This window comes from Ahaetulla prasina, chromosome 2, assembly GCF_028640845.1.
Source record: "Ahaetulla prasina isolate Xishuangbanna chromosome 2, ASM2864084v1, whole genome shotgun sequence".
Taxonomy (NCBI): Eukaryota; Metazoa; Chordata; class Lepidosauria; order Squamata; family Colubridae; genus Ahaetulla; species Ahaetulla prasina.
In genome coordinates this window covers 259,541,484-259,567,966 of record NC_080540.1, presented here as the reverse complement: position 1 = coordinate 259,567,966, position 26,483 = coordinate 259,541,484, and the positions used below count along the sequence as shown (strand labels likewise).

Sequence of the window (26,483 nt, the reverse complement as noted above, 5' to 3'; positions counted from 1 at the left end):
TTTTTCGCCCGCGGCTCCCCCGGAAATCCGACCTGCAACTGCGCATGCGCACCAGACGCGCCCGCGGCTCCCCCGGAAATCCGACCTGCAACTGCGCATGCGCACCAGACGCCCCAGAAATGGCGCATCAGCGCCGGACCCAGCGGGCGCAGATATTCCGCGGCGCCCCCATGACGATAGCGCGGCTCCCTGGGGAGCCGCGGCTCACAGTTTGGGAATCACTGGGGAAAGACCCACCTTTCTTTTAAAGAAGTTAAATGGGGGGCTTCTTACAGCAGGTATACATGCTTGCTTGCTTATTTAATTCTTTCCTTGCCCCAGTCCTCAAATATTAGGCATGTGCAAATCTTTTAACTCTTACCTCACCAGCTGGAATGCATTGTTAATGAGGCTTGCTCGATCATTGCTGCTTATTTTTTCATGATTGTCTTTTAACAGGCGAATTAAAGAATCCCAGCCATGATCTCCATAATGCACAATATAATAACCATTCATTCCTACATTAAATTTTATCCACGCCACTTCTTCTGGGAGGACTATGACATCTAAAATCAAAACATATCACAATTCACAGTAACACCTGATTTATTTACATTCATCACATCATTAAAAATAAGGATTTTTGCCACATTCTTTTTCGAAAGCATACCTTCAACATGCTTTGTGGATATGCACCTGATTTTTAATGACTGAAAAGATATCACAATCCTAAAATTCAATATTCCCTAAGTTTTGAACTCTTCCAAAAATGTATTAATGTATCAATAACTGATTGAAATATATAGTTAAAAGAATTATGCAAAATGCTTTGTGAACAAAAAAATAAACAAAGCAGCCTCACAATTTCATTTGCAATCCAGTCTCTGTTCCAAGTCAGAATGGTACATTTTAGGGTTGGATCAACTTAAACATTTGTACTATGTTTTGACTATAAAATATTTTGCACACCTCTGTTGTTTAATGCTTGAAATCTTATGTAGGTCTCCACAATTTGAGTTAAACTTACTTGTTTTGGTTGTCAGCAAGAACCTCTGAACGTCATTACATTTATTGGTAAGATATGTCAATGGAATGTGCCACAGACTCCTAAAAACAAAATCAACACTATGATTTTTGAAACCGATTGAATGATTTTTAAACAGATAAAATGAATGCATTTTTTAAAAAAAGATTTGCATCACTCTGAGGGATAGGTTGTAAACATTAACGGGGGGGGGGGGAACAGTGTGTGATAATAAGGACACATTTAGGAGGGTGAAAATAAGGTTATGTTCCTAAATAGTATTTAAATGGTTAATTCAACCTTCCTCCCATGTTAATGCCAATTATTACTGTTTAAACAGCTATCTAATGTTTACTCTGGAGTAAATTGAATAATTTTCTGTAAGAAAGATATACATGCATGCATTTGTCTATTTAGCTTCCTAAGAGCTAAAAACATCAAATGGATTCCTAGAGAGGAAGCAGATTCATCAAGTAGTTTCCTAGAGAAGAAGCAGGGAGAATTTGACACTTCACAGCAGCTGCCAAACTTTTGCAAAAAGTAACCCTTCCAACTGTTTGCTGTTGTTTGCTGAGAGACAAGGCTCTTTTGCAAAACTGTTTCATCAATTCCTGTCATTCCTAAGCAATTGCAGGCTTGGATTGCTCAGCAGGGGCCAGAGAGAGAGGCAGGATTAACGTAAGCAGAATGGGCTAGCTCTGACAAGTGAGAAAGCCAAGTGTGGGCCATGTACAAGTATCTCTCTACACACTGGGACTGAAAATTTTCAGTGTCAGAGTGATGCTCTACAGGCCTTGCATCACCTTGCTGAAGCACCCAACATGCCTTATCCTCAATTCTGTCTACTTAACAACACATGAGATTGTTTAACAACTGCAAGTTGGAGAGTCAGAATTGAGTTGTTGAGCGAAGCAGTCAAATGGTGTCTCGCTTAATGACTGCTTCTCTCAACAACCCAGATTCCAGTGCCAACTGTGGCCCCAAATCAAGACATATCCGTATCATGAAGTAGAATTGGTATAAAATATAATCAGAAACAAGTCTCATTCGTTCATTATTACCCAAATGATGAGGAAAAAATAGGTTTTTTTGAATAATGTTCTTGTTGTAGATGGACATTTTTCCCTTTAATAGTAACTGTCACTAGAGGAAATCCTTTCTGGAGTGTCCATGTATTCATCACTGCCCGCACATCATGGAGCACAGCTTTGGTCCAGTGCTACATATAAGTTACAAAAATATGAACAAAAACATAGGTATGCACATTGATAAAAAAAGTAGTAGTCACAGAAATTAAAAAATACAAGTGTGCCATATTTTAATCATTTGCGAAGTCATCAGTATTACATCCTCAACTGTGATATTCTTTTCAGCATAAAGAAGCAATGTTTTAATGATAATTCCTTATTCTTGTAACAATCAAGTAATATCCCTAATAAGTTCCAGAGTCTTCATTTTTATTGACAATTATCTATGTACCAAAGGAACAAGACTTCTCTTTGAATTATTTTTTGTAGCTATCCAGTTCTAAACAATGTCCCAATTCAGTTAATATAAGAAATTATTTGCTAACTTGTTAACTTGGAGAACTTCTGCCTTTTCTTCCCCTTCCACATCAGCAGAGTAATGAAGCTTAGTAATTTATTATATTTTATTCAGCTGTAATTTTCCAGATAAGTTGATGAACTTTTAAAAATTCAATTTAAACAATGTTTTATTTAAATTATGTTTAAGGAACAAAACCAGTACATTCTTTTTTAAAAAAATAACAACAACAACATATGTGGCCATGAAATAAATCTCAAGATCCACCATGTTTCTTTCATTGGAAATTATTAATTTATATTAGAAGAGAACTAGAACACTGTCAAAAAATCCTGTCAGGGGGGATCCATTTGTTACGTTTTGCCTACATGCTATAAAATTATTTGTGAAAACAACCTGATAAAACTACAAGCTTTTTGAAAGAAATGCTTGTTACAAATACAAACCAAAACAGATGTCTGTGATTCTTTTAAATATTTTAGAATATTCCTTCTAGAATATCTTAATTCATTGATTGGTGGTTTTTCACTTAGGCATTAGCTTTTGTCAAATGACAAAATGACAGCATACTACAATTAGTTTTACTGATTGAAAACTTTGGTCTCCAAATATCTAGTTGTTGTACAATGCACCTTTAGTGTTGTGCAAACCAATTCAAATCCATGTCTGAACTTGAAAGATTCTTTTCTGAGTTGGAAATAGCTGTTTTGACCTCAAAACAGAGTTCAGTCTTTTTCAGAATAGTTGGAACAGTATTCAAAGGGTCCAGTAGATAAGACTTAAAATATTCTATTTCAACTGCATACCTTACAAATGAAAAGAATGTATCACAACTTCAGTGACATAATATGGATAGCTGCCTAGACTTGCTGGACAATGAGATAGGCAGTACACATATTAAATAGAAAGAGAGAGAGAGGGGGGGGAGGGAGGGAGGGAAGGAGGGAGGAAGGAAGGTAGGAGAAAGAAAGAAAAAAAGAAATTAAAAGAAAAAAAGAAAAATTATCTCACTGAGTTTAAGACTCTCTCCTTGTTTCTGATACAAACTTCATTTTGTATGTGACTTCCATCAGCATCTGGACAAACCTAACCAATAAATAATTATTAAAGATATTACAAGATGAACAACAGTGCTGCTCAAGAACATTTTAAAATTAGATATTTTGGGAGAAGAAATACTTCTCAAATACTTGCATCTGATAAGCTGTCCCACAGATCTTTGTTTTTTGTGTTCTGATAACTGAATCGCAACAAATATTTCACAAGACCAGCTTGAAAAATTTCTGGGCTGAGATAGTCCTGTAGCATATTGAGAATACAAGCTCCCTGTAAATAGAATGAAATAATACAAAATACATCTGGGTTGGTTTTTTTTCATGTTTAGGGATTTGGACTAATATCATGTCCATATAGTCACTGATCATGGTACTAAATCCTATTTTTTTGTCTCTGCAGTTTGAAATTAATGACCCTAAAAATGTTTCTGATAAACATTATGATTTGTGGTTTTGATGATTAGAAAAAAATGGACAATGGATAATAAAAAAAAAGGGAGGGTATGGGTTTTTTTGTCATCACAAAGGAAGAGAAAATTTTGTAAATGTACTTATATTTAACATAATAACATAATAACAGAGTTGGAAGGGACCTTGGAGGCCTTCTAGTCCAACCCCCTGTCCAGGCAGGAAACTCTACACCATTTCAGACAAATGGCTATCCAACATTTTCTTTAAAATTTCCAGTGTTGGAACATTCACAACTTCTGCAGGCAAGTTGATTGTTCTAGCTGTCTTATTGTTCTTATTGATTGTTCTAGCTGTCAGGAAATTTCTCCTTAGTTCTAAGTTGCTTCTCTCCTTGATTAGTTTCCAGCCATTGCTTCTTGTTCTACCCTCAGGTGCTTTGGAGAATAGTTTGACTCCCTCTTCTTTGTGGCAACCCCTGAGATATTGGAACACTGCTATCATGTTTCCCCATGTCCTTCTTTTCATTAAACTAGACATACCAAGTTCCTGCAACCGTTGTTCATATGTTTTAGCCTCCAGTCCCCTAATCATCTTTGTTGCTCTTCTCTGCACTCTTTCTAGAGTCTCAGCATCTTTTTTACATCGTGGCGACCAAAACTGAATGCAATATTCCAAGTGTTGCCTTACCAAGGCATTATAAAGTGGTATTAACACTTCACGTGATCTTGATTCTATCCCTCTGTTTATGCAGCCCAGAACTATGTTGGCTTTTTTGGCAGCTGCTGCACACTGCTGGCTCATATCTAAATGGTTGTCCACTAGGACTCCAAGATCCCTCTCACAGGCAAGGTACCACATATCCGGTACCTGTGCATTTTGGGTTGTTTTGCCTAAATGTAGAACCTTACTTTTTTCACTGTTGAATTTCATTTTGTTAGTTAGTGCCCAATGTTCAAGTCTGTCAAGATGACTGGCTTAGTTCAGTGCAATACTTGTTTTGCAGCTGTCTTTCGCAGTACCCTTTTCAAATTTGGGTACTGTTCTCTTTGTAAACAAATTAGCAGTCTACGTGGACAGATTACATATCTAGAATCTCTAATCTATGCTCTCCAAGCAGAAATTAGGTACCCAATTCAGCCATTCCAGCTGCTGAGCCATCAGCTCCCTCTACCACAAAGATCCTGCAGGAAAAGGGCTGTATGGACAACCGTGGGATCTGGCAGGGTGAGAGCTGTGAACCATAAACACAAAGCTTTTACAGTGTCCCAGTATAACAGATATAGTGCCCTTGCTGACCTAAATAGGAACACTAAAGTGACAGATCAAGGTAGTTGTGATACTGATAACTCAAACAATCAAGGGATTATGGTTCAAGATGAAGAACTTACTTTGGAAAAGTGTGAACCTACTTTGGAAAAGTGTGTATCAAGTATTACAGATCGGTCACACAAGAAGAGCACGGTATCCAAAAAGAGAAGCCACCTTCTGATTGGTGATTCAATTGTAAGGGATGTAAATTTAGGAAAGGATATGGAGGTTTTGAAAGACGTCAGGTGTCTACCTGGTGCTACTGCCAGCAGAGACAAGAGGCGTATTCTTAAGATAGTCAAGAATGCCAGTAAGGATTCTGATGTTGATGCTATTATACATCTTGGCACAAATGATCTGTCCCAAAAGGATGTGCTTTCTGTGCAGAATGATTTCCAGAGCTTAGGGTATGAACTTAATAGCATAGGTTGTAGGCTTAACTTTTCAGAGGTTTTACCAGTACATAAGGAACAAAAAGGTAAAGGCCAGCGTGTAGTGGAGTTTAATGTGTGGCTAAAGGAGTGGTGTAAAAGGGAAGGCTTTGGTTTTATTAGTCATGATGTCTGCAACTGGTCCAATGAAAATTGTATAAAAGAGATGGATTGCATCCATCAAAGAAAGGGACTGAGTTACTTAGCAATACATTCACAGATTTTCTGGATAAACATTTAAACTGAACAGTGGGGACAGAGAATTAACTGATATAGAAAATTTCTGTCCCCAGCAATCGAAAACTAAAAGGGTTATCAGTGCATGTAACATAGATGTCTGTATGGGTAAGACTATCAACCATGCTATCAAGCAAAACCAAGCATTTAACAGTGAGTGCCATACCATGTGCACTAAACCAACAGGTGGCAAGAAAGTAGGGGCAGTCAACACAGGTTATGTAGACAGTAAACACAAGATCAATCCAAATGGACTCAAATGTCTATACACCAATGCACAGAGTATGAGGAATAAACAGGGTGAATTAGAAATCCAAGTAAATGAGGGTAGATATGATATTGTTGCCATTACGGAAACTTGGTGGGATGAAACTGACAAATGGAACATACAGCTAGAGGGATATAAATTATTTAAAAGAAATAGACCAAATAAAAGAGGAGGTGGAGTTGCACTATATAAGAAATAACTACATCTCTACAGAAATAGAGCACAACAATGATGAAAATCATCTTGAATGTATTTGGGTCAATATAAAAGGGTGAAAACGATATTGCCATAGGTCTATACTATAGGCCACCCAACCAAACAGAGGAAGTAGATGAACTTTTGCTAGTCAGCTAACTAAGGTATGTAGGAAGCACATCACAGTAGTAATGGGGATTTTAACTACCCTGACATCAACTGGGAAACAAACTCTGCACCAAGTGGAAGATCCAACAGGTTCCTAACAAACCTAGCAGACAACTTTGTTTCCCAAAAATAGAGAAGGCGACAAGGATCAGCCATATTGGACTTAATTCTCACTAACAGAGATGAAATGATAGAAGGTGTTGAAGCTACAGGAACCTTGGGGCAAGTGACCACGCAATATTGGAATTCGACATTAAGCAAATGCAAGTAGTAGAACAAAGTCAAACTAGTCACTTGGCCTTTTTCACAGCTAATTTCTATAAGCTTAGTGAGATCTTCAGAAGGATTCAATGGATGAGAATCCTCAGGGGGAAAACTACTCAAGAAGCTTGGGAAAGTTTGAAGAGTGAGATTATAAAAGCACAGTCTAACACAATACCAATGAAGAAGAAAATAGTAGATCTCAAAAGAAACCAGCATGGATCCATAAAGAACTATCTGACAGATTGAAAGACAAAAAGGACAAATAAAAAAAGTGGAAAGAGGGGCAAAAAACTAAGGCAGAATACCAGCAAATAGCCCGAGCCTGTAAAGATGAAGTGAGGAAAGCCAAGGCTCACAATGAACAAAGGCACGCGACAAATGTAAAAATAACAAAAAGCTTCTTCCAACATGTTAAAAACAAGAAAAAGTCAAGGAAACAATTGGCCCATTGCTGGGAGAAAGTGGCAAGAAGATGACAAGCAACAGGGAGAAAGCAGATCTACTTAACTCATATTTTGCATCTGTCTTTACACAAAAGGAAAAACAATCCAACCTATCAAAACAGCACTACAAAAACAGATTAGAAACACAAGTTAAAATAGGGAAGAAAATGGTAAGTGAACACCTGTCTACCCTAGACGAGTTCAAATCACCAGGACCGGATGGATTACACCCCAAGGTTCTGAAGGAACTGGCAGACGTGATCTCAGAACCACTGAACTATATCTTTCAAAGATCCTGGAGCACAGGGAGCTGCCAGAGGACTGGAAAAGAGCTGATGTAGTTCCCATCTTCAAAAAGGAAAAACAGATCCAGGAAACTACAGACCTATCAGTCTGACCTCAATACCGGGAAGATTCTGGAAAAGATAATCAAGCAACGAATCACCGAACACCTAGAAGCAAACAAAGTAATAACCAAAAGCCAACATGGGTTTGTCAAAACAGATCATGCCAGACTAATCTTATCGCATTCTTTGACAAAATGACAAAATTAGTAGACCAGAGGAATGCTGTTGATATAATTTACTTGGACTTCAGTAAAGCATTTGATAAAGTAGACCATAACCTACTACTAGATAAAGTAGAAAATGTGGGTTAGACAGCACCACCACCAGATGGATTCATAACTGGCTGACCAACCGCACTCAACGTGTAGTCCTCAACGGAACTACATCCACATGGAGGGAAGTATGCAGTGGAGTACCCCAAGGCTCTGTTTTAGGCCCAGTACTCTTCAACATCTTCATCAATGACTTGGACGAGGGGATAGATGGGGAACTCATCAAATTTGCAGATGACACCAAGCTGGCAGGAATAGCCAACACTCCAGAAGATAGGCTCAAGTTACAGAAAGATCTTGACAGACTTGAACATTGGGCGCTATCTAACAAAATGAAATTCAACAGTGAAAAAAGTAAGGTTCTACATTTAGGCCAAAAAACCAAAATGCACCAGTACCGTATATGTGGTACCTTGCTCAATAGTAGTACCTGTGAGAGGGATCTTGGAGTCCTAGTGGATAACCATTTAGATATGAGCCAGCAGTGTGCAGCAGCTGTTAAAAAAGCCAACACAGTTCTGGGCTGCATAAACAGAGGGATAGAATCAAGATCACGTGAAGTGTTAGTACCACTTTATAATGCCTTGGTAAGGCCACACTTGGAATATTGCATCCAGTTTTGGTCGCCACGATGTAAAAAAGATGTTGAGACTCTAGAAAGAGTGCAGAGAAGAGCAACAAAGATGATTAGGGGACTGGAGGATAAAACATATGAAGAACGGTTGCAGGAACTGGGTATGTCTAGTTTAACAAAAAGAAGGACTAGGGGAGACATGATAGCTGTGTTCCAATATCTTAGGGGCTGCCACAAAGAAGAGGGAGTCAGGCTATTCACCAAAGCACCTGAGGGTAGAACAAGAAGCAATGGGTGGAAACTGGTCAAAGAAAGAAGCAACTTAGAACTAAGGAGAAATTTCCTGACAGTTAGAACAATTAATAAGTGGAACGACTTGCCTTCAGAAGTTGTGAATGCTCCAACACTGGAAATTTTTAAGAAAATGTTGGATAACCATCTGACTGAGATGGTGTAGGGTTTCCTGCCTGGGCAGGGGGTTGGACTAGAAGGCCTCCAAGGTCCCTTCCAACTCTGATGTTATGTTATGTTATGTTAAGATCCTTCTGTATCTTGAGCCTATCTTCTGGAGTGTTGGCTATTCCTGCCAGCTTGGTGTCATCTGCAAATTTGATGAGTTCCCCACCTATCCCCTTGTCCAAGTCATTGATGAAGATGTTGAAGAGTACTGGGCCTAAAACAGAGCCTTGGGATACTCCACTGCATACTTCCCTCCATGTGGATGTAGTTCCATTGAGGACTACACGTTGAGTGCAGTTGGTCAGCCAGTTACGAATCCATCTGGTGGTGGTGCTGTCTAATCCACATTTTTCTACTTTATCTAGTAGTAGGTTATGGTCTACTTTATCAAATGCTTTGCTGAAGTCCAAGTAAATTATATCAACAGCATTCCTCTGGTCCACTAATTTTTGTCACTTTGTCAAAGAATGCAATGACATTAGTCTGGCATGATCTGTTTTTGGCAAACCCATGTTGGCTTTTGGTGATTACTTTGTTTGTTTCTAGGTGTTCAATGATTCGTTGCTTGATTATCTTTTCCAGAATCTTCCCTGGTATTGAGGTCAAGCTGGTAGGTCTGTAGTTTCCTGGATCTGTTTTTTTTCCTTTTTTGAAGATGGGAACTACATCAGATCTTTTCTGTCACCTTCTTGCCACTTTCTCCCAGCAATGGGCCAATTGTTTGCTTGACTTTTTTCTTGTTTTTAACATGTTGGAAGAAGCTTTTTTTGTTATTTTTTACTTTTGTCGCTAGCTTTTGTTCCTTGTGAGCCTTAGCTTTCCTCACTTCATCTTTACAGGCTCGGGCTATTTGCTGATATTCTGCCTTAGTTATTTGCCCCTCTTTCCACTTTTTATACTTGTCCTTTTTGTCTTTCAATATTTGCTGCACAAGAAAACTGAACCTTCTTTTTTCTACTTTTTTTCCTTTCAATTCTTTTAGCACTTTTTCTTTTCTTTTTTCTTTTTTTCCCTTTCCTGCTTCTGCACTTTATTAGTTTGCATTAATGTTTGTGTTTTTATAACTTTAATAATAAATCATTAAAAATAGAATATCATATAGTCTGACCATCTTAACAATGAAAACGAAAGTCACTTTCGGATATAAACATAGTACCCAGAATTATTAAACTTGGCCAAAATTTCTTATTTTACCTTATCATATGAAACATCATCAAACATTTCCAGAATCTGAGCTGGATTTTCAACAGGAGTCGATATAGGATGTGAAGAATTTAAAGCATCTACTTCCATGGCATTAAAATACTTGTTTAAAAAATGATCTTCCTAAACAAAAGAAAAAGCCCAGAATAGTTGTCTGAGATTTTGAGCTCATTTTAAAATGAGACATTGAGATAAACTTACATTTAATTATTTATACAGAATTAATATTTTATTACTTCATTTATGACTTCAAACTGCTTTATACATATTTTGAGTACCATTACTTTTGGTAAGAGTGGAGAATTAGCGTATGTACTCCTATCATGATCACAAGGTGGTCAAAGCAAAATTAAACTTTAATCCCCCACCATCTGACCTCCAAATCCAAATTGTGGTAATTTCACTAAAAATTAAATTAATGTAAATTAATTACTATATCTATTTACAAAATACTTTTGCTGATAACATGATTGTCTTTAATATTACTGGGACAAAATCTCATTATTAATTCAATTCCAGCACTGAATTAAACATTGATAGGGTAATATTTCATCCAATTGATAAAGCAAATTCTAGTCCAAAAAATCTTATGCCATAATAAATTAGTCTTTAAGGTGTTTCGTATTATTTGTCTGAAAATATCGGTCTCAGTAGAAAGAAGATAATTTGTTTTCTTTGTGGGCTGAGAACAAAGGAATGTTGGCAGACTCCATTCAAATATTCCACCTCCCAAAAGAAAAAAGGGAGAACAGGAAATAGTAGGAAATAACTCTCTTAAGTCCTAAGTGACTTAGAAAATATTAGTGTATTATGGGTACAATTCAATATGAATTTTTTTCCCTTTTAATAACCCTGTAATCATTTCATTGGGGTGGAGTCAGGGTGGAGTAAAGGTGACAGATTAGAGCATTTACTGGCTGGATGCCCTTCTTGACACCTACGCAGTGTTCACAGCAGATTACTATTCATTATGCCCAGAGAGTGAAATATCTTCCGCTACCAAGGATTGAACTCATAGCCTCCAAATTGGGAAGCAAGAGCTACACCTCTAGCCACCATGCCACTCACATAATTCACTGTATAATTATTTTCATTAATTATAAATTTTCATGCAGTGCTACATTATCATGTCTACAGTCTAAAAACTTTGCTGAGTCTGCCTAGTGCAAATCTATAAAGGTGGGAAGGTATCTATTTTCAGTGTTGGGATTTTCTTGACATTATTAAAATAGGAGAATACTTACAACTTTCAGTTCTGGATGGGTCTTGCTTACTGACACAAATTCCATAAACTTTGCAAAACCTTCATTAAGCCAAAGATCATTCCACCATTCCATAGTAACCAAATTTCCAAACCACTATAAAAAAGAATACGTAGCAAGATTGACATAATTCATAAGATGCTAATCAAATTGAAAGTGCCCATTTTATAAGTAGAAAACAAAGTAAAGGTATAGCTTGATACTGTTCTGTACCTACTCAATCATATCTTGTTTATGAACAGAAAAGAATTGTTTTGTGTGGCAACAGCTAGTGCCTTTCATGAGAAGACCACGTAATATTTGTGGTTTATGAAAACTGGACATGCACAACTCCAATATAAACATCAGTAGCTAATCTAGCACTATGAGCTTTTAGACTGATTATTTTGCATTGACTGGGTAGTAGTTTTTAAGACAAACAGAATTTCTTCAGGAATGTACTTAGAAGAACCTACACTCTTACTGAATTTCTATAGAATGGACAGTTCAACTCCGGTCAAAAATAACTGGAATATAAGCAGGTGTATATTTTTCCTTCTGTTGAAATCCCTAAAAGGTTATTTGTCAAATTTATATCAACACTTGTGTCACAAAACAAATGACTTTGGATGGCGTACCACAAAGCTTATGTGGTATCACTAAAACTATATGCAGTACATTCACTGGTGAATGCAAAGTATGTACCCACACTCTCTGGAAAGCTTCAGTGAAGAAACTAGGGACTAGAAGATGTCCTTTCTAAACTATATACACAAAACATGCTGTAGATTCTGTTAGCTTTATGAGAAAAAAAATCATATATGCTAGCTTGAGTCATTTATATAAATGTCACAATTTAACAGTCAACTGATGTTACTTCTCTGATTTCAGAAGGAGTTGTTGCCAGATAATTAAAATATAACCTTCAATTTCATACATGAAAAGCAAACTATAAATTACCTGATGAGCAAGTTCATGGGCTACTGTCATAGTAACTCCAAGTTTCGTTGATGCTGAGGATTTTTCAGAATCATATAACAAAGCAGATTCCCTGTACGTGGTCAATCCCCAATTCTCCATTGCACCAGACTGAAAATCTGGAATAGCTGCTAGATCTGTAATGAAATGTTATTTTCTTAAAATCTGTTTACACCATATAGTACACCTGAGAAAAAAAGGACATGCACATGCACACACAGATACTAATATAAATTCAAATATTTAGTGATATGGAAATTTTTCAAAAGTAATCATAAATCTTTTTGGCCCTTTAAAAAACATACTTCAGAATTTTTTTTTAAAAAAACAATTTCATTACTCTATGCAATGTAGACTGAAAAAGAACATACAATTAAAAATAGCAGTGAAAAAAGATGATAGCAATATCTAGATAAAAGTTGGGACTGCATATGAAATGTTCCCACAAGACTGTTTATGCGTAAGAAAAAATCTAGAACTCTTTATGTGGGTGGTTTTTCTGACAGAACTTCATCATATTAAACTCAATAATACTTCAAAATGTATAGGACTGCAACCTGAAATTCCATTTTGCATTGAGTTGTTTCATATCTTAGTAACATTATCAGCAATAAAAAGTCTAATTTCCTAGTAGAAAACTTAACACAAATTGGAAGGGACTTTGAATTGAATAAGAATTTGTTTTATATATACATAAAACACATCTTTTTAAAAAATCTAACTCTAAAGTATTTTTAAAATTTTTTAAAAATGACTTTAGAGAATTAATTTGGCTGCTTAATATACTTTTCAGATGTTTAACAGTATCTCAGAAAAATATATACCTTGTTTTGGCAAAGGATATGCAATGCCAAAATATCCCTCAAAGAAGTCTAAAAGTTTCACTGCTGCATCCAAAGCATACTCTGCTTGTTTGATTTTGTGTGGCACAGCATATACTGAAACCTAAAAGAAACAAGCAAGAATGGATTTTGAACATACTGTTAAGTTGCATCAAGAACATAGTCCCAAGTTACTAAAATCAGCACCCAGAATTGCACTGACAGATCAAAAGAGATAGTTGGATTTGCTTCCAGTTCTGTTTAAGATGGGAACAAGCCAAAGCTTCTAGGTTTCATGAAGCTTTGTTCAGTTATTCCTGTTACCATAAGCCTGGTGTAACAACTGAGAACAGTTCTGAATATGAAGCATACTGTGCTGCTTTATAAATAGATATGAATTTTTAAAAAAAAAAAATCTATGTAACCCTTTGTTCAACAGCTTGAAAGCAACAGTGCAAGTCTAAGCATTTGATTATTATATTCCATCAATACACTTTGGAATTTCTGAAAAATTAGTTAAAATCAGACTGTACTCATTTTCAGAAATCATTTTATAATTGCTAGCTTGTGCTTGAATCTATATGTTTATACAGATAAAAACAGCTGATGCTAAATGATTACCTTAATTCCACGTAATGTCTTCCTGGTAACTGATTCAAAGTCTGAAATAATGAAGGCTACTAAGTAAGTGCTCATCTTTACACTGATGTCAAACTGGTCCTCAATAAGCCATTCATTAATGTTTATTGATTTCACCTAAAATTTAAAAACACAATTACTTTTTGCTTCTAGTTGAAAACTCCAAGATTGTTCGGAATTAAGACTTTCGTAATACTGTTCAAACTCTCTCTCTGCAAAGATTATAAAAACATTATGCTAATGTTACAAAACATTCTTTTGGAGCAAAGACTATACTTGCCCTTTTGAAGGGCCACTAAAATATAAGTTATACATGTATGTCTATGCAACTTATTAATAGTTACGCATTAGTGTGTTCTACAGAGTAGTTTAATCCAAATCTATCCAGAAGAAAACATCGTTAAGTTTAACTGGACATCTTTCAAGAAAAAAATTAAAGTGTTGCAGCTCAAAATAGAAAGGATGCCATTTTTGAGGCTATAAGTAATTTGATTTCAAGTTTCAATATATTAATAATGAATTTTCTATTTTGATTTGATGGGAACATTCTGTGCATAAAATATACGTAGAACTTTCAGTCTTCTCTTAAAAAATATTTTTCTTTTATCTGCCTTCTAAAATATTCAAAGTATGCATATACCAAAGGCATATTAGATAGTGCTAGGTGCTTTGGGCTTCTTCTGATCTTAATAGAAAATGTTGCTTTTAGTGCAGGTTCATCAAAGCACGGAAAAGCCATTCGTGCAGCTGTTGGTTCAAACTGGGTTGATGCAAGCACCCTGGAATTAAGACAAAAACAAGTACATTTAAAACTGACCATACAGATAGAATACATGGTAAAATGTTTACTAGTGCACATTTCACTTCAACAATATAATTTACCTTATATTTATACATCAGGAAAAAGAAGAAACATAATCATTAAAATGACATTAAAATGACGGTTTTTGGAAATAGGTACTTCTGCTTATTGGGCTGTATTCTGAGATATGTGTACAGGTAGTCTTTGACCTACAACCACAATTCAGCCCAAAATTTCTAAGTGAGATATTTGTTAAGTGAATTTTGCCCCATTGTATGACCTTTGTTGTCCCAATGGTTAAGTGAATGACTGCAGTTGTTAAGTTAAGTGAACCCGGCTTCCCCATTGACTTTGCTTGTCGGAAGGTTGCAAAATGATCTCATGACTTTGAGATACAGCAATGGTTATAAGTATGAACCAGTTGCCAAGCATCTGAATTTTGATCACATGACCATGGGGATGCTGCAACAGTCATAAGTGTGAAAAATGTTCATAACTCACTTTTCTCAGTGCCGTTGTAACTTTGAACTATCACTAAATGAACTGTTTTTCAGTCAAGGACTACCTGTACAGAAGATTAGTCTGTATCACAATTGCTTTTCTAGAATTTACAACTTGAAAGGTTCTCTCAGGTTGCCTGTTTAATAATGGATTTGTTTTTTTAATGGATTCCATGGTGAAAGATATCCCAAAGATTCATTTTAGGAGGGAAAAGAAATGAATAAAAATAAATAACCAATTCTAGAATACGGCATATACCCCTTTATAAATTAGCATTAAGATGAAGGATGAAGAATGAACTCTCTACCAGAATAAGTTTGCCTTATTATATTTATTTATATTTATTTTTAACCGATTTTTTAAGGGGAGTTTTAATGGGAATTTTACGGGGAGGGTGGAAATTGAAGGGTTTGGGTTGGGGGGTGGAAGGGGAAGAATGGGTGGGGAGGGAAACCCGTCAGGGAGGGAGCCAAGTCCAATGTGTGTTCGCGGCATTAAGTTAGGTCTGAGGGAGGTGGGGGAGGGTTTCGTTCCAACTTATCAGGATTGTGCTATTGACACGGTAAGTGGGAGAGGCAGATATGGCGGAAGGGGGGGGGCACATCAGGTTTTGGGAGTACGCCCTCGCTATTTAAGAGCGATCGCGTGCTCCGGCCCCCCTGCTTCTTCCCATTCCCCAGGTGGCCAGAGTACTCGGGACTTGGGCCTCCGGCTGATGTTATGCAATGCAAGGTCTGTGGTTAACAAAGCCCCCCTGATCTCAGATCTAATTCAGGAGGGGACCACGGACGTTATGGGCATTACGGAGACCTGGTTGGGCACGGAAGGGGGGGTTCCCCTAGTGGAGATGTGCCCACCAGGTTTCCAAGCATTCCATCAGCCGAGGGCCCAAGGTAGGGGTGGCGGGGTGGTGGTTATTATTAATGAAAGCCTGGAACCGAGGGAGACCACTGTGCCTCAGATAGCTGGTTGTGAATCCCTCTATGTGAAGTGGGGTCGTAGGACTCAGGTGGGCTTGTTGATCACGTACCTGGCTCCTTGCTGCGTGACAACAGCCCTGCCCGAGCTGTTGGAGTTTTTTTTTTTTTAATTTGAATTTATATCCCGCCCTTTTCCGAAGACTCAGGGCGGCTTACATTGTGTAAGGCAATAGTCTCATCCTATTTGTATATTTATATACAAAGTCAACTTATTGCCCCCCCCAACAATCTGGGTCCTCATTTGTTGTTGTTGGCCGGGTTGGCAGTTGAAACCCCTAGACTGTTGGTCATGGGGGATATCAACTTGCCATCAACTGGCGTGGCATCCTCGACGGCTCGGGAGTTCATAGCTTCCATGACGGCCGTGGACCTGACTCAATTAGTGGATGGCCCTATCCACATCGGGGGAGGCACTCTAGATCTGATTTTTGTCTCTGGCCAGTGGGCGAATGATCTGATTTTAAATGATTTAGTTATTGAGCCTTTGTCATGGTCAGATCATTCTCTTCTTCGTCTGGACTTTCGGACCGCTACTCACCACTGCAGGGAGACGGAACCAATGCGTTGGTTCCGTCCCAGGCGCCTGATGGACCCAGAGAGGTTCCTGACGGAGCTTGGGCCGTTTCCCGAGAACCTGGCCCGCGGCACGACTGAAGAACTAGTCGCGGCCTGGGAACAGGCCGCGGCTGGAGCTTTGGACCGTGTCGTACCTTTGCGGCCTCTGACCTGGCGCAGGTCTCAACCAGCTCCTTGGTTCTCCGAGGAGCTGAAGGAGATGAAACGCCGGAGAAGATGCCTAGAGAGGTCTGGCGATCCAGCCGTTCTGAGGCTGACCGGACACTAGTTAGATCCTATAGCAGGACCTACCTAGTGGCACTGAAGGAAGCGAAGCGTTCTTACGTTTCCTCCCTCATTGCATCGGCAGATAACCGCCCGGCTGCCCTGTTTCGGGTTACCCGCTCTCTCCTTCAACAGGAGGGGCGGGAGGACCCATTACAAGGGCGTGCCGAGGAGTTTAACAGTTATCTATACGATAAAATCGTTCAGCTTCGGGATGGATTGGATCAAAATTGGGTAGATCCAGGCGAGAGTTTCGAGACCCGTCTTGTTGAGACCGTTTGGGATAGTTTTGACCCTGTGACTCCCGAGGACATGGACAGGTTGCTGGGAAGGTTGAATGCCACCACATGTTTACTGGACCCGTGCCCCTCCTGGTTGGTGCTGGCCACGCAGGAGGTAACACGAGGCTGGCTCCGGGGGATTACAAATGCTTCTTTGCGGGAGGGGGTCTTTCCCGCTGCCTTGAAAGAGGCGGTGGTGAGACCTCTCCTCAAGAAGCCTTCCCTGCACCCAGCTGTTTTAGGAAATTATTGTCCAGTCTCCAACCTTCGTTTTACGGCGAAAGTTGTAGAGAGTGCGGTGGCACGTCAATTACCCCAGTACCTGGATGAAACCGTCTATCTAGAACCGTTCCAGTCCGGCTTCCGGCCCGGATACAATACGGAGACGGCTTTGGTCACGTTGGTGGATGATCTCTGGAGGGCCAGGGATAAGGGTTACTCCTCCGCCCTGGTCCTATTAGATCTCTCAGCGGCTTTCGATACCATTGACCATGGTATCTTGCTGCGCCGGCTGGAGGGTTTGGGAGTGGGAGGCACCGTTTATCGGTGGTTCTCCTCCTACCTCTCTGACCGGATGCAGACAGTGTTGACAGGGGGGCAGAGATCGACCCCGAGGCGCCTCATGTGTGGGGTGCCGCAGGGATCGATTCTCTCCCTCTCCTGTTCAACATCTATATGAAGCCACTGGGCGAGATCATCAGTGGTTTTGGGGTGAGATACCAACTGTACGCTGATGATACGCAGCTGTACTTTTCCACCCCAGGCCACCCCAATGAAGCTATCGAAGTACTGTCCCGGTGTCTGGAAGCCGTACGGGTCTGGATGGGGAGGAACAGGCTCAAGCTTAATCCCTCCAAGACGGAGTGGCTGTGGATGCCGGCACCCCGGTACAGTCAGCTGCAGCCGCGGCTGACTGTTGGGGGCGAGTCATTGGCCCCGATGGAAAGGGTGCGCAACTTGGGCGTTCTCCTGGATGGGCGGTTGTCTTTCGAAGACCATTTGACGACCGTCTCCAGGAGAGCTTTTTATCAGGTTCACCTGATTCGCCAGTTGTGCCCCTTCCTGGACCGGGATGCCCTATGCATGGTCACTCATGCTCTCGTGACCTCTCGCTTGGACTATTGCAATGCTCTCTACATGGGGCTCCCCTTGAAGAGCACCCGGAGACTCCAGTTAGTCCAGAATGCAGCTGCGTGGGTGATAGAGGGAGCGGTTCGGAGCTCCCACATAACACCTATCCTGCGCAGACTGCACTGGCTGCCTGTTGTCTTCCGGGTGCGCTTCAAGGTATTGGTGACGACCTTCAAAGCGCTCCATGGCTTAGGACCAGGATACTTACGGGACCGTCTACTGCCATCTTTTATCTCCCAGCGACCGGTGCGTTCTCACAGAGAGGGACTCCTTAGGGTGCCGTCAGCCAAGCAATGTCAACTGGCAGCCCCCAGGGGGAGGGCCTTCTCTGTGGGGTCTCCTACCCTGTGGAACGAACTTCCCCCTGGACTTCGTCAATTATCTGACCTTCGGACCTTTCGCCGCGAACTTAAAATCTATTTATTCCGTCTAGCTGGACTGGCTTGATTTTAAAAATTTTAATTTGCTTTTATGGGTTTTTAAATTTTTGTAAATTTTATAGGGTGTTATTGTATTTTAAATTATTGGCCAATTGAATAAGTTTTTTAAGGGGTTGTTCTTAATATTATATGTACTGTTCTTTTTGTATTTTATTCTGGCTGTGCACCGCCCTGAGTCCTTCGGGAGAAGGGCGGTATACAAATTAAATTATTATTATTATTATTATTATTATTATTATTATTATTATTATTATTATTATTATTATTAAGGAAGTATTGTATTTAGACCTTGGAAAATATTTAGCAGAACCTTCTGGAGCATGCGTACTAGATAGAAAAAAATCCCTAGGATTTTTCAAAACATATCTAAAACAGTATCTAGTCCTATTTGGGGAATTAGTTCTTTTAACTTAAGGATAATGAAGATGGTTGAGATATTACACAGCCACCATTACCCTTAGCCTCTGACCATCTGGGTTTCATATTAAGTTAGATTAGATGGGTTCAGGAAGTTACACAGGCTTTGTTTAAAACAATAAAAGAAGTACTGTGACATCTCTTCTTACAAAATCCTAATTGAAGCTGGCAAACTGTAACAACCCATCTACAAATATTTTTCTCTGGAGCAAAAAAAATTAAGAATATATGCTGGCTGAATTTCAGGCTGGTTGGATTAAATCAATAAAATCAATTTCAATCCAGATTCAGGTCAGAGTCTGACACTATAATTTTGATGACCTTATGCATTTTTCTTGATTTTAAGAAAATATATACACCTGTCCATCTCACTCACGGAACGGTTCCTGGTGGTGTACAAGGAAAAATGATATAAATATTATATTTCACTAGGAGGCAAATTAAAACAAGGATAAAATTAATGAAGTTAAAAAGGCAGAGGGAAAGCCTTTAAGGTGCTAACTAATTCCAAGGTTTAGTGCTCCTTTGTGAGCCCCATGCAAATCAGCATATTTTTTTCCCTTTCAATTTTGCTGTATTTTTAAAAATATTTTTGCTGCTTTTTAATGAATTATAAAAAAGGGACGTGGTGGCTCAGTGGCTAAGACGCAGCTTGTCGATTGAAAGGTCGGCAGTTCAGTGGTTCGAATCCCTAGTGCCGCATAACGGGGTGCACTCCCGTTACTTGTCCCTGCTTCTGCCAACCTAACAGTTCAAAAGCACAGAAAAAATGCAAGTAGAAAAATAGCGACCACCTTTGGTGGGAAGGTAACAGCATTCCATGCACCTTTGGTGTATAGTCATGCCGACCACATGACCACAGAGACGTCTTCGGACAGCGCTGGCTCTTTGGCTTTGAAACTGAGATGAGCACACCCCCCCCCAGAGTCAGGACCAACTAGCACATGTGTGCGAGGGGAACCTTTACCTAATGAATTATAATCTTCTATGTAATATATTAAACACGTTTTACCAGTGGTGGGATTCAAATAAATTAACAACTGGTTCTCTGTCCTAATGATTTCCTCCAACAACCAGCTCACCAAACCGCTCAGAAAGTTAACAACCGGTTCTCCAGAAGTGGTGCGAACTGGCTGAATCCCACCACTGCGTTTTACCAATGATAGTATTGTAAGAATTCCTAAAAGATACAAAACCTGGATTTTACAAATCCCCATTCAGTTGATTTTAAGTGCAATAGACGAAATCTGAGTTTATGCAATTTACATATATCACATAAAGTCTACATATTTAGGCACATTTTATGTAAACTGCATAAAATATATTAATTTAAGTGATATATGTAAAATTACTAAAATGCACAATATTTACATACTGAATGTTATCTAATTTCAGTTACCTTTGACATTTATGGATACTCCTTTCCTCACAAGTAAAATAAAACTTTAAGCATAAAAGCCAAATAAATAAATGAGAACAAAAAATTTGTACACATTTAAATAGAATGTTCTCTTTCATAGAAAACCCATCCCCAAATTGTCCACCAATCATTCAAACAGAACAAATACTTTTCTAAGAATGTTGGTTTTTTTAAATGTGTTAAATTAATCGATTCAGCCATATTTATTCCATAATGTGTGATATTTTCTGTAGTCAGAAAAGTGAAAGTTCTCCCAGTCATTCACTATGAAAAATAAAATCAGAAAAACATATAGCAGTTGACTTACAACATTTGAGACCAGACGTTCTGTCACAAAGCAATATGATCATAAAGTTCTTCTGCATTGCTTAGTGTTAGCAATCTCTGCAGGCCCAGTTGTCTTAATTAACCAAATCCTATGGACATTAGATGAGGCAATTTTCTGCAAGTTTCACACAATCAAAGCCAGTGAAGAAGCTATTAGCAAATTGTAGGTCCCAGACCAGAAGGCATATAAGTGGCTGCTACCAGGTGTGACAGGGATCAAGAGAATAGCAGGACTGAAGGGAGAGTCAGGAAGGTTGTGTGGGGTAAGCAAAAGTCACAGCATGTGTTGGGGGAGGAGATGCAAGGGAGTTCAGAAAGATTTGTGAAAGTGCAAATGGGTGAGTGGAGGTGTACAATGTGGGGAGAGGTTCAGGTGCATGAGGCAGCAAGAGCTTGTGTCAGAGATACATTATGAGTCTCAGTATGCAAAAAGCAAGTTATGGGCTGAGCACACAGGATTTGAGATAGGTGAGTGTGAACTGGGCAGGATGCACAAAGGTGTGAGGCATGGAGTGGATCAGGGAGGGTGAGCAAGGGCTGGGAGATTAGAGTGTGATTTGGGAAACATTCAAGAGGCACAGCAAGGGTCAGGGAGGGTACACAAGAGTGTGTAAGTAGCCAGTGCAAAATGAGTGCAGAAGGAGAGTTCACAGGTGGGGAAGACTTACCCCAGTGATTTGTGACCTTCTCTGCTGACTTCCCCATTGACTTTCTAGAGAAACCAGCAGTGAAGGTTGTAAATAGTGACTGCATGACTGTGGGATGCTACAATCCATAAATGTGAACTGACTGCCAAGTACCCAGATCACATCACATGATTGCAGGGGTGCTGGGACAAGGAGTTGTAACCACCATTCATTCACTACCATCATAACTTCAAATGGTTGCTGAACGAATTATCGTAGTCAAGGACTACTTGTAAATATAAAATAAGAAAAAACTCCATATGATTCTAAATAAAAGTTATATATTCAAATAATAAATACAGTAATAGAGGGCTTACCTTATTTCCCCTGCCAGAGTTCTATATGTGCTTTTATAGAAACCATGAAAACTATCGGATAAATTGGCAGAGTACTCTATGCTAATAATGTAGCTCTGCCCAACTTGTAGAGGTTCAGTAGAAATAAGTGCTATCTGCTCAAATGGTGGATGTTCTAAAACCATCATTCCTTTAGCTGTATCAGCGCTGTCCTTGGTGTTGTGGATAGTAGTTTTGATTATCTGAAGATATTTGCTATGAAGGATGACTGAACTAGTTTGCTCAGTTGTTAAAATCTCTATTTTGGACAATCCAGTAAAAGTTAGAGTTGTGAGATTTGGATGAATAAGAAGGTCATAATGAATTGGAACAACATGCTTTGGAAGTCTAATATCATCCCAAGGAAAAGGATTGCTTTCATCTCTAGCAAATGAATATGATGTCTCACATAGAAAACTTAGAATGCTTAGCAATAAGAACATTTTACTCTTCTTCAAAATCTGATCAGGAAGCAGCAATATGATCTCAGATTACTATGGGATCCAGAATTAGAAATCTAATAAAGAAAAATAAATTGAGACAATATAAATACATTTTATGAAATGTTGATTATCATTTATATGGTATAGTTTCAAAGGTGTTATTCTATATATATTTTTTTATCAAGCAGGCTGTCTTAAAGAGTATATAATTTGGTGAACTATAGATTGCCAGAATGACACCTTAATATTAAAATAAGGATAATTAATTTTAAGGCAAACTATACTTATTCACTTTTGTTAACGTGTAAATGACGTCATTTATTTATCAAATTTATGTGGCCACTGATTTTACACAAGGCAATTCTGGTTGGCATACAATGAAACCAACAATTATAAAAAAACATTTAAAACAATTAAATAATTAAACATACATAAAAACTGGAGGGTGAGAGGATTAAAATTAGAATGTTGTGCAGCCAATGCAGTGGTCCCTACTGCCAGGATGACCCTAGCTTTATTTTTTTTAAAAAAAGCCACCATTTGAGGACTCTTTGAAAGGTTATAAGGGTTAATGGGAAGGCTATAAGGGTTATAGAGAAAGTGACATCTTCAAGGTCCTGTCAAATGGAACTCCTCACCAGATGGGGCCCAAAATATCCTGCTAGAGGCAGGATTTTACACAGATTTACAGTTTCTAAAGAGTACTGGGCCCATTGATACCCCACTGCATGCCTCTCCATGTGAATATAAACCCATGAATGATCATAGGGTGGCTGCAGTTCAACCAAAGCCATCTGGCAGTTGGGACCATTCATCTCCCATTGTTTCAATTTATGAAGAAAGAGGCTATACTCCACTTAAAAACAGCAGATAGTAATAAAAAGGATCCAAAACGTCCTGGGTCAAGATATCCTGTACCTTGTCAGTGCAAAAAGTACCAATTTCTTTTTAATCTGTTTAATTCCTCTTTTCCTTCAAAATAACATCAGTGGTGATGTGATGTCTCTTGCCAGTGAACCAGTGAATTCCCTAAACTACCTATTGCTATTTTTAAGTCAATAATCTGATTTCATCTTCCTGATTTCCAACTGAACTTTAAACATTATCGTAGGTAAAACCATTAATTCATTTCCTTCATATCATCTTGCAAGTTTATCCGTGAGCCAAAGGAGATCTATGGTAGGGACTCCCCAAAAGGACTGTGTTTGCTTTGCATGATAAATGCACAGATCCAATTTTCTAACTTCTCACGAAGAATGAATTAACGCCGCTCAAGTTCACACCATGCAATACTTGCACGCTAAAGTGTGGTTAGCTACCTGGTAGTTCACCGTGCTGCGAAAACACAATCGTGGGGCCGGGAGGGGGGAAAGCGCTGTAGAAAAAGTCGGCATAGAACAGGGGTGTCCAAACTTGGCAATATTAAGACTTCTGGACTTCAACTTTAAGAGTTGAAATCCACAGGTCTCAAAGTTGCCAAGTTTGGAGACTCCTGGTCTAGAAGGACCAAAAATCAGTCCTCTTCCCTCCTCATTCAGAGAAACAGGTTGATTGTCCTTTGTAAACATTAAGATATTCCTTTTTATAGACATTGCAATTTAAATCTGGTACTTTTTCCTGCCTTTTCCACAGTCCACATTTTTCCAATTCTCCTATTAATGGCAATTGGTTATTTAGATAATTAGTATTCCTGCTTCTATAATCCCATTTTATTTATCCGACCATTATTTTCAATCTCTTTTACCTTTCTCCTTCCAATTGTCTAGAATAGGGGTCTCCAAACTTGGCAACTTTAACACTTGTGGACTTCAACTCCCAGAATTCCTCAGCCAGCTTTGCTTGCCCCGCTCAGCCTCTTGAGGCGCTCTTGAGGATTTCTGGGAGTTGAAGTCCACAAGTCTTAAAGTTGCCAAGTTTGACAACCCTGGCTTAGAATAACCAGAAGCCACTGCCGGTTTTTCGTCGGTTCCTGTTACCGGAATCTTATCGGTTAAATACGACGCACAGCGGCCGGGGCAAGCCTGGCAAATTGGGGACTATCTGATCTAAGCCCTCAGACTCAGGGGGTCAGTTCGGCACAACGAAAGGGAGGGAAAAACCTCCGCCTCGAGAGCAATTTGGGAGCGCGGAGGTGCTATGAAAGGCTCCAAAAGTGAGCATGCGTAATGGAGTCGTCACTTTCAATATTGAAACGTGATAGTTCAAGGGAGGGAAATTAGGCCTCGGCTTCTCACCTGACGTCCTTTCCCCTTTCCCTTTTCCCTTCCACGAAGGTTATTTCCCTCTCCTGCCTACGTTCCTCTTGCCTTACAACTAGCCCTTAACAGGGACTGCCTATTTTACCTGCTCGAACCAAGACAGCCGCCGCCGCCGCTGCAGCAGCTCCTTTGCCACCCGCACTTGGCTCGACACGAAAAGTGAAAGCGAAACGGCGCGGAAGGTGCTTGCCCCGCTCAGCCTGTTGAGACGCTCTTGAGGCGCTCTAAAGCAGGAGCTCTGAAGAAGCTTCTTGAATGAGAAGCGAAACGTCTTGAGAAAAACAACAAGAAAGTCCACTTGCCCCCTGAAAAAGCACCTTTGGGACAACCATGATCTGGATGATTGAGAATCTCTATACACTTATAGCTATCCCATTTAGGATGAAAATAGATATGCTTATATATTATATAGTTACTTTCATGCTTATGCTTATATGTACTGTTGTGACAAAATAAATAAATAAAATAAAACCCTTTGAATGGTGTAGGAGTAGGAATGAATTTCCAGAGAAAAATAATTGGAGAGTACAGGAACCAGGAGTATTACTCAGGTCACCCTGAGGACACAGTGCTTCAACGACCCTCTAAAACAGGGGTGTCCAAACTCGGCAGCTTTAAGACTTGTGGACTTCAAGTCTTAAAGTTGAAGACTTTAAGACTTGTGGACTTCAAGTTGAAGTCCACAAGTCTTAAAGCTGCCGAGTTTGGACACCCCTGCTGTAAAAGGATGCAAATGACCAGCTGTCTGCAAGGAATATAAATCCTTCCATTCTTAGCTATCCTGTCAGAGCTGAAGAAGTTTCTTCATTCCCAGCATTGCTGGTTGGGGAATTTTGGGAGATGAGATGAAGTCCGCCAGTCTTAAGGCTGCCAAGATTGGAGACCCCTGCTCTAAAATGAAGGGCAACAAAACATTACCGCTGAATCTTCTTACTGCTTGTTACTATGTTCGCTGCTTAGGGAGCCCTAGGAGCACCAGTTTCATTTACTAAATTAGTGTTTCTCTACCTTGGCCACTTGAAGATGTGGGGATTCCTCACCAGCATCTCCTTGCATTTTCAAGTGGGCAAGGTTGAGAAACACTCATCAAACAGGGCCTGCTTTTCAGACACCTTAATGAGTTGTTCAGCATCACCTGCGCAACATTCATTAGATTAAACACTTTTTATTTGTTCACTCCACCAGAATGTTGAAAAACAAAATTGTGTAAAGCAGCACAGAATTTTACTCCATCTCTCTGTGGGCAGGAAAACTAGCAGAAAATAGATGTATTTGAACTTGGTATGGAGAAAAAGCCAGCAAAGGAATGATTGGCTTATAAAACAAGCTGGATATCCAGCCGAACCAGACCAAGGCTAAGAGGAAAATGAATAAAGACATTAAAAAAAAACATGGTATAATTTCCCCATTTGGAAAAGGCAGTAGTGTGGCAAGTTGAAATGTTGCTTCCAGCCTAAATCTCTTTCCTTCCATTCACTGACCCAAAACTCTGGTGGGCATACATGCCCGCCTTCCTTCCTTCCTTCCTTCCTTCCTTCCTTCCTTCCTTCCTTCCTTCCTTCCTTCCTTCCTTCCTTCCTTCCTTTCTTTCTCCCTCCCTCCCTCCCTCCCTCCCTCCCTCCTTTTATTTATTTATTTATTTATTTATTTATTTATTTATTTATTTATTTATTTATTTATTTATTTATTTATTTATTTATTTATTTATTTATTTTAAACTCTCCTATCTCTGGTAGGGCAATTATTCCATAAGATCACTA

The 26,483-nt window shown here is 39.3% G+C and overlaps 1 protein-coding gene across 1 annotated transcript in view; it reads right to left on the bottom strand.

The window, feature by feature from the left end:
• The window catches only part of ERAP1 (endoplasmic reticulum aminopeptidase 1), a 44,239-nt gene extending 19,306 nt beyond the window's left edge, over nt 1-24,933 (bottom strand). The window contains exons 1-13 of the mRNA XM_058168011.1: nt 24,809-24,933; nt 22,005-22,539; nt 14,503-14,641; nt 13,845-13,979; nt 13,227-13,347; nt 12,385-12,539; nt 11,428-11,541; nt 10,175-10,306; nt 3,743-3,874; nt 3,560-3,634; nt 2,065-2,222; nt 1,007-1,086; nt 362-545 (exon numbers count right to left, since the gene is read on the bottom strand). Coding sequence (XP_058023994.1) covers nt 362-545; nt 1,007-1,086; nt 2,065-2,222; nt 3,560-3,634; nt 3,743-3,874; nt 10,175-10,306; nt 11,428-11,541; nt 12,385-12,539; nt 13,227-13,347; nt 13,845-13,979; nt 14,503-14,641; nt 22,005-22,465 — 1,886 coding nt within the window. The 5' untranslated portion in view covers nt 22,466-22,539; nt 24,809-24,933. The remainder of the gene's footprint in view (nt 1-361; nt 546-1,006; nt 1,087-2,064; nt 2,223-3,559; nt 3,635-3,742; nt 3,875-10,174; nt 10,307-11,427; nt 11,542-12,384; nt 12,540-13,226; nt 13,348-13,844; nt 13,980-14,502; nt 14,642-22,004; nt 22,540-24,808) is intronic.
• Nucleotides 24,934-26,483: the final 1,550 nt, after the last annotated feature.